The 8906-nt window shown below is 48.0% G+C and overlaps 1 protein-coding gene across 2 annotated transcripts; it reads left to right on the forward strand.

The window, feature by feature from the left end:
• The first annotated feature begins 755 nt into the window (after positions 1-755).
• LOC128783169 (olfactory receptor 6M1-like) lies at positions 756-8674 on the forward strand. 2 transcript variants are annotated; one of them, XM_053933774.1, is made up of 2 exons: positions 756-2851; positions 7131-8674. In XM_053933774.1, the coding sequence occupies exons 1-2, from the start codon at positions 2747-2749 to the stop codon at positions 8091-8093; spliced, it is 1068 nt and encodes a 355-aa protein (XP_053789749.1). In that variant the 5' UTR covers positions 756-2746; the 3' UTR covers positions 8094-8674. The 2 variants fall into 2 exon arrangements, with proteins under 2 accessions (XP_053789749.1, XP_053789750.1); XM_053933775.1 differs by having other exon boundaries at positions 2804-2851; positions 4836-8674.
• The last annotated feature ends 232 nt before the right edge of the window (positions 8675-8906 follow it).

Raw genomic sequence — 8906 nt, forward strand, 5'->3', positions numbered from 1 at the left:
GGCAGTGTGGGCACAGCCCGGACAGGACCGGCACAGCCCAGAGGAATTATCCCGAGCAGGCTCAGGGCACTCGGGTACTGAGCAGTCCTGCTGGGGTCCCTCCGTGGAAGACACATCCCAAAACCCATGAGAGACTGCACAGGGAGCTCATGGTGGGGAAAGGGCAGAGGGCAGGAGCAAGGCTCCAGTGTGTCCTGAGAGGGACTGGCTATGTCCCCTTGGGTGGGGGGGAGTTTCCCAGGAGAAGGAGGGATGGAGGTTGAGAGGCATAGTTGTAGCACTGCCTGCTGCAGTTTTCCCCAGGGATATAGTGAGGGTCTCCTGTGTGGGAGGGAGAGAGCCCCAGGGCCCTGGGCTGCTCCAGCTGCCCTCCCAGGCAGGTGGAGGTTCCTCATGGAACCAAGGCTCCATTGCTACCGTCCAGAACCAAGGAGTCCATTGTGACATCATGGAACCTCGTGGAACCAAGGCTCCATTGTTACCCTCCAGAAGGAAGGAGACCATTTTGACATCATGGAAGCTCGTGGAACCAAGGCTCCATTGTTACCGTCCAGAACGAAGGAGAGTATTGTGACTTTTTGGAACCTTGTGGAACCAAGGCTCCATTGTTACAGTCCAGAACCAAGGAGACCATTGTGACATCATGGAACCTCATGGAACCAAGGGTCGGTTGTTACAGTCCAGAACTGTCATGGTGCAATGCCAGTGCTCTCATGAAAATATACTTCCTTAAATAAATGCTGTGAGGTGTTTATTAGGAACAGGGCAGAGCAGGCCTAAGCTTTTTAACAAAGGAAAAAAAATTTATTAAACTACTACTACAGAAGACACACACACTAAATCTAGGATAAGACCCTCTAAAACACTCCCTCCTCCTCCCAGTTTCTAAAACGACCACCATGAAGCATCACCCGGGATTCCTGATTAAATTACCGCCCTTCAGATAATCAATACTCAGTTTATTAAGGTAGAGAGAAGTCTCTTTTGCACCATAGACACCACCCCCTCCCCGCCCCAGGAAGCACAGTTGCCACTTCCTGTGTTTCCATGTCACACATGGTAACTGCCTGGAGAAAATCTGCCAGTGTGACACTCTCCTTTCCATGGCACAGTGCTCTCACTACCGTGCATGGACAGACTGCCCATAGGGCTCCTTTTAAGGTTGCTTTGCTATGGAGCAAAAGAGACAACAGTTCAGCTTCTCATCTTGGGACCACAGTCCCCCCCATTTTCCCCTGGGGCCAAGGGTCCAAGAACAGAGATCATCTTCTTCCTGAAGACAGAGGGCACCACCATTCTCTCTTCAGCTTTCCTCTCTCCTTGCTATTCTTGTGCTGGTGCTTGCTGAAGCAGGTCTCCTTGGGTCACCACTGCATCCCCCTAAAATGCAGTCTCTCTTGCAGGAAAATTTGGTTTAGTCTACGGCTAACAAGAAAAGTCCAGCTAAAAGCTGCCTCCATCATCTCCTTCCACCTCAAAATTTCTTTTTCTAACATCTCAAGTCCTAGACTGTCTCTCTTCTACTACAAATCGAGGAGGAGTAATATTTTACAAAGCCCTCATTTCCCAGGAAAGGGTTAAAAGTTCCGACTCCCTAGACAGCTGAAATCTCTGCCCAGCATTCTCCACTCCCACACTGAGCATCATCCCCCCTCTTTCTCCTTCTCCTCTTTCCAGGTGCCGTCAAGCTCTCTGTCTCTCTCCCTCTACAAGGGAAAGACAAAAGTATCTCAGTTTCTCTCCACCCTTCTGTCTGCAAAAGCCAGCTCAGTTCCAAACCTTCAGTCCCCTCAGCTTACTTACACAAAGCCACAGAGCTTCCCCTCCCGCACCCAGCCCATAGCTAAGCAAGAGAGAGTCTGCACTCTCTAACCAGAAGGAAAGAGAGAGTTCCCCTAGAAGTTCTTACTTTTAACCCTCTGTGTTCTCAAAAGAATCTCCATACTTTCAGTAGTCACTGCAAGTACCAATATCCAAACCTGACCACTAATTAGTTCCACCCAACTTACTGAAAAAAAATTCACTTCCGTATCAAACCACAACAAGAACCAAGGAGACCATTGTGACATCCTGGAACCTCGTGGAACCAAGGCTCCATTGTTACAGTCCAGAAACAAGGAGACCATTGTGATACTGCAGAACCTTGTGGGACCAAGATTCCATTTCTATGCAGTGACGCTTCATGGAACCAAGGAACCAGTGTGACACAGCAGGGCTGCATGGAACCAACGGTCCATAGAGATACTGTGGATCCAAGGAGACCATGGTGATGCTGTGGAACCTCATGGAACCAAGGGGCCATTGTGGCACAGCAGAATCTCTTGGAATCAAGGCAACCAGCTTAGGCTATGGAACCTCATGGAGCCAAGGGGCCATTGTGACACTGTGGGGCCTCATTGGAACAAAGGACATGGTTGATAGGACAGAAGCTCCTGGAAACTATGGAACCTTGTGACACTGCAGAGCCTCATGGAACCAAGGAGACCCCTGTGACACTGAGAACCTTATGGAACCAAGCAGCCATTTTCACCCTACAGAACCAAGGAGACCATTGCTGACAGTACAAAACCTCATGGAACTGAGGGGCCGTTGTTATACAGCGAGGCCTCGTGGAACCAAGGGGCCGTTGTGACACTGTGGGGTCCCATGGAACCAAATATTCATGGTGACACAGCGGGGCTGCTTGTAACCAATTGTCCATTGTGATACTGCAGATCCAAGAGAGCGGGTGACACGATGGCAGTTCATGGAACCAAGGGGCTGCAGTGACACACCAAGGCCTCGTGGAACCAAGGAGAGCATTGTGGCAGTGCAGAATCAAGGAGGCCATTTTGAGAGTACAGAACCAAGGGTCCGTTGTTATACAGCAGGGCCTGATGGAACCAAGGGGCCATTGTGAAACTGTGGGGCATAATGGAGTCAAGGACAGCACTGATACTGGAATGTGCTGGATAGAAACCTTCTCACACAGTTCTGAGTATTTGAAAGTAGATATTCTTTATTACATACAGCATGGCAGTCATTTGACTGATCCTACATCCATTTGAGTGCAGTGAGCATCGAGTGAAGAATTTTTTGCAGACACACTGATTACATATTCATGAGCTATCCCCACTTCCTTTGACTTTATTTGACATAGTTGCACCCCTTATCAGAAGTCTTTATGTGGTTCTTTGGGGTCTGTCTCCAACATCCAGTGTCCTTTTTAGATGGCTGTTCCTCAACTCCTGCTTTTGAGTAAGGGCAATATCATTGTTTTGCATAACTTCTGCTTTGTCAGCCTTGCAGAGCAGAGCTGGCATCCTGCTTGTGCTTTGCATGAGTTACATCCTTTATCTGTTTCTCCAAGGTTGTGCTGTTCTGTTCTACTGCCCTCATCAAGTCCCCCCTTTTCTTGAGACTCAGTTCCTTATGGGCACCGGTCTCTCAATATCTCTATTTTGTTTTATAATGTAGGGCTCTATAACACTGAATTGTGATGCAAGCTAAATCCATACAGCAATTATTGTGGTGACCATTATAAACAGATGTTTTAGCCAAACCCAGCTGGGTAACCATGAAGGAAATTTGGTCCAGATTTCTTTAAATCTCCCAGATTTTCATCTGAAACCTCCCCAGGAGGTTTCATCTTGAGCTGTGCATTGAAAAATTTTTAAACTATAACACTCTGTCCCAAAGTCAGTTCTTTAGCTTTCTGGATGAAGAACAGCTGCTACTGCCCTCAGACAGCCCAGCAGCTCTGGCTGACATTGTCTGGTTGCTGTGAAAAGTAGGCACAGCCCTGCTCCGGTCCCCAGGAACTGTGACAGCACTCCCTGTGCTGGGTTTTGTCTCTCACATGGAAAAAGCAGATCCAATGGGTCCATGGGGTCTGAGAGCCCCAAAGCAGGGCCTGCATGAGGGCTCGCTGGAGCTGTGAAAAGGCAGCCCATGCCACACCAGTCCAGACTATAAAGCCCTGCTGAGCTGCCTGAGCTCACACAGAGGCTTTAGCAGCAGCCCATAATTGCTGATGCCCAGCTGACATCATCCCACACCCCGAGAAATGCCTGTGACTCTCTCATTGTTCATGGCTGTGGGACTTGCCAGATTGCTTCTTTTCCTTCCTGTCCCAACCTCCTTTGTCCCTGGAGGATTTTGAATCCCAGGTAGGCTTCTGTGCTCTGGACTGTTTGTACTCTGTATCCACTTAGGCCCAGAAAGTTCCACAATGCCACAGTCTGATCCCTGAACTGCTGCTGAGTTTCAGTTTCAGAGATGAATGCCATCTCCAGCCTGGAACAAGACTCCAAGAGGGTTCTGATGTTTCCATTCCTCCCGTTCTTTTGCCACTTGGTTTCCATATATCATGGGGGTATTTTTAAACTCCTGTGGTAGAACTGGCCAAGTCAGCCGGGCTCTTCTCACTGTGTTTGGACTGTCCCATTCAGAAGTAAATAGTTCTTGACTTTCACTACTCCAAGAGATACAGAAAAAGCCACTTTCAAATTCTACACTGTCAACCATTTTAATTTTTCACTCTAGGTTGTTAGCAAGGTACAAGGATTTGCTACGGACGGCTGTATATCTTCTACTGTCTCATTTATGGCTCTAGGATCCTGTACCAGCCACTAATCCTCTCCATTTGCCTTCTTAACTGCAAAATAAGGCTATTAAATTTGGATTCATATTCCTTCAACAGGCCTTATTTTATAAATTTTTCTTTTATAAATCTAATCTTCCTTTTCTTTTATAAATCTATCCAAGGGATAATAACCCCTTACAACTTTCTTTTCTCAAAGGGTATTGCTTCTGCCTTACTGGTCCTGCTCAGGGTTTCAATTTGTTTCTCACAGGCTCTGCTTTTCTGGGTCACTGGGGCACCTCTCCAGTCCAGACTACCAGATTTACTGCATCCTCAAGTGATACAGATGGCAGATGGATCACATCTGATTTTGAAGATTGGAGTGCAAAAACAGAGGCTTCCACATAATTAGATTTTGGAGTAATAACCTGCATTTTGTCATTTTAATCTTGATTTTAGCATTCAGGTTTTCCAATAAATTGTCCAAGGAGAGGCTTAAGTAAATTGAGTAGATACAAAAACTGGGGAGTCACCCATTGTTTTCCTAATTTAAAATCAATGGGCTGGAAAAATGGCTGAGTTTCATGATTCCCTGTTGCACCAATGGTTGTTATAGAATCATTACTCAAGTTTCCTTTTACTGTATTTAGCACAGAGCAACCAGCTCCTGTAGCCACTAAAAATCCTAACTCCTCATTGACCTCCTCATTGTCCCAGCTTAGCTGTGACCGGATGTTCTGCTGGGCAAGAATCCTCTGGTCCCCCGCAGTGACCATCGGTGATGGCCACGAGAGGGGAGTTTCGTGTTGTACCTGCGGACAGTCCCTTTTCAAACGCCTCTCTTTCTTACAGTGTGCACATTGATTAACAGCAAGTCTCTTTTCTTCCTTCCTCTGCTCTTCTTTGATGAGCCCTCAGGGGAAAGATTGACTGAATTGCGGAATAACTCACTTTGGAAGAGTGTCCTTTGCAACAGAGCCTTCAACTGCATCAAATGTGGCTTCACTTACAGCTGTTCCGATTGCTTCTGATAATCCGCCTGCCCTGTGGTCTCTGGAGTGTGGAAGCATCCTATGGAATTGGAATTTGCTCAGTTTTACTCAGCTGTGCAGCAGAAGCTGCTACAGGGGGGTCTCTGAAGCAGTCAGAGCCTCCACCCAGGGTGGGGATCACTGCATTTATGCACAAGAATCGGCCTGGGCACAGCAGGATCTGCTCATCTCTAGGGCTGCCCCGAGTCCCCACCTGGAGAGCTCCCAACCATTTCAGTCCCACAGTTAATTTTGAAGGTGACTCATTTGTGCTCATTTTAGAGTTGGTTCATTTTGAGGGCTCTTGACTGAACTCAGTCACTTGGTTTCAAGTTGATGGCCTGTCTCAGACCAGGCTCTCCTCTGCTCTGGGTGGACAATGAGATGGGAGAGCCCTTGGGCCACCCAGGGGACCGATGACTTCAGTGCTCTGGTTGCACATGAACAGAGCTTTGTTTCACTGCTTCAGACCCTCCCTCTCCTCTTCTCCCCTGGCATTTTAAATAATCCTATTTTCAAAGTCATCTGCTCTGCTCTTCTCCATGTTGAAAAGCAAATCAAAAAACCTGAAAAGGACAACACCAGTCTTTATTGCATATATTTTTCTCATACATCTTTTCTTAGCTGTGTGTTTTGGTTTCAAAACAGAGTAACTTAATTACTTAATTAATCAGGGATTTGAGACTTGAAAAGTGAGTTTCATCTACTCCCCTGCAGGCGCCCAGGAGAATTTGTTTTCTCGAGGCTCCCTCTGTAGCCAGTGGAGACAAGAGAACATTTGGAGGCTGGGTGCTCCCAACTGGCACATAAAACAAAAATTACAAATCTCTTCCTGGCACTTTTCCCTTGCTCTGCACAGGTTCATTTTGGTGCAGACAGGGGACAGCTCAGATTGTGACACTCTGTGTGGATCCATAATAAATTCCAGTCCTCATTTAGAGTACTAAAAATCCAAGTTCTACTTGGTCCCTATTCTGCCCTCCCCATTCCTTTCCTGAAGAGACAGAGAGGAAAAAGCTGTGGAAGAAAGCAGAGGGTTGCAAAAGAGATACTTGCGATTGCTTCTTTTGGAAGCAACAGTTCCTCAGGGACTCCTGGTCCAAAGGCAAGTACTGAAAAGTAGAAACAAGGAAGTTCAGTGCACAGATTGAACGTAATTTCAGCGTTTAGTGTTTGTGCTGTAGATGAGAGGTGTTTGGCGCATGGGTGTGACAGATGTTTGCAGTAGGTCTGAGTGAGCTGGGAATTTCCCAGGAATGGGGGGAAATAGCCAATAACTCCTTAGAATCCTCTGTTCTGGTGAAAGAATTCTTTGGGAGTGTTTGGAAAAGGTAGAAAGAACACAATAAAATCTCTGAGGTCTCTACCTGAAATGGGAAAGAGAACAATCAGGGTGTGAGAATTGTTTGAAGCACAATCTCTGTGCTCTATAGCAAGAGTGCAGGAAAAGAAAGCAGCAGAGAAGGAAGGATAGAAATGTTTGTCCAGACTGTGAAATGATCCCACTTGGTTTTGCCATGTTCCTGTCTCAGCAGGATGAGCTGGAATTCAGCATGGGACCAGAAAATGAAACAGCAGTTACTGAGTTCATCCTAGAGGGTTTCCCAGAGCTTGATCCAAGACTGCAGGTATTTTTCTCTCGGGTCCTTCTGCTCATGTACCTGACAACAGTGATGGGGAATGCAACCATCATTTTCCTCGTGTGTGTGGATCACCAGCTGCAAACCCCCGTGTACTTTTTCATCAGCAACCTGGCCTTCCTGGAGATCTGCTTTACATCCTCCACAAGCATCAAATTGTTTGTCATGCTGAGCTCTGGTCAGAACACTCTCTCACGAAGCAGCTGCTTTGCCCAAAACTATTTCTATTTTGCCCTGGGCTGCACAGAGTTCATCCTGCTCGTTGTCATGTCCTTTGAGCGCTATGTTGCCATCTGCCAACCTTTACTCCATGCTGCCATCATGAAGCCTCAGCTCTGTGTCCACCTGGTTGTTGCTGCTTGGGTCCTCGGCTTTGCCCTGCTGAGCTACCGGCTGTTCTTCCTCTCGGAGCTGTCTTTCTGTGGCTCCAAGATCCCCCATTTCCTTTGTGACAACCCCCCCTTGTTCAAACTGTCCTGCTCTGACACCAGCCTGCTTTGGAAAATAGACTCTGTCTTCTTAGCGTGTGTCGTGCTGGGTTCCTTATGTTTGACTCTGGCATTTTACACCTGCATCCTTTCCTGTGTTCTGCATCTTCCAGCAGCCTCTGGGAGGAAGAAAGCTTTGACTACGTGTTCTTCCCATCTCATCACCTTGTCCATTGCCTATGGGAGCTGCATTGCTCTCTACACGTGTCCTGCAGAAGATGTTTCCTTGAGGACCAACAGAATTGTAGCTCTGCTCAACACAGTCCTGTACCCATTCTTAAATCCATTCATCTACAGCCTTCGGAACAAATCTGTGATCATGGCCCTGAACAAATCCATTGCCAGGGCAAGAACAAAGCTTTTCCCCTAACCATGGTGCATTTCTGGAAAGCCATCCCAAGAATCTGATGTCACCTGTTGCACAATACCAGTGCCTGTGAGTGCAGCCTCCAAACAGGGCTGCCTCAGGAGACTGATGCTCCTGCAGGCTTGTGTCAGGTTAAGAGATAAGAGACTCATCTGCACACCCAGACAGGGCACCAACAATGGCAGGAGGAGAAACTCAGTTCATTCTCTGCCCTGGCTGCTCCCAGGCCCATCACTGGAGAGCCCCCAGCTCATTAAGAGCCCATCTCCGAAACAGAGAAGAGCTCAGAGGAACAGTGGCAAGTGACAATCCAAATTACAGCTCCTGAGCAATGGACACCTTGTCCCAGCTCCTTTCCTGGGACAGCCATCAGCCCTCGTGTCCACGATTGAAACCCCAAAGTCACTGAGAGCAGGTCACCATTTGGACTAAGGGGATTGCTGCCCTGGCGTGTAGGACACGTTTTGTGATGAAGGAGGAGGAGGAGCAGTTTTGGAGAGCACAGGACTTGTGGGAAGGTGAGGGGAGGACCCCAACCAGAGCAGTCTGTCCTGTCTTCTCATTAAACTTGAATTCTCCCCCTGTGTGAGCAAATCTCTGTTCTGCCTGAGCATGGGAGCCTGGGGGTGTGAGGGCAGCAGTTGGGGGAGGGCACCAAAGAGCCCACCTGCCACCGGTGCTGGCCACGGAGTGACCGGAGGGACTGGACTTAGGGGTGTGGGGGTGTGGGGTGTGTCTGGTCTGCACCAGCACCTGGAATGGGGCTGTGGGCTCAGGGCTCAGATGCCCAAATGCCTCAGCTGTGAGACTGGAATC

Source organism: Vidua chalybeata, unplaced genomic scaffold (genome assembly GCF_026979565.1).
Source record: "Vidua chalybeata isolate OUT-0048 unplaced genomic scaffold, bVidCha1 merged haplotype W_reject_20, whole genome shotgun sequence".
Classification (NCBI taxonomy): domain Eukaryota; kingdom Metazoa; phylum Chordata; class Aves; order Passeriformes; family Viduidae; genus Vidua; species Vidua chalybeata.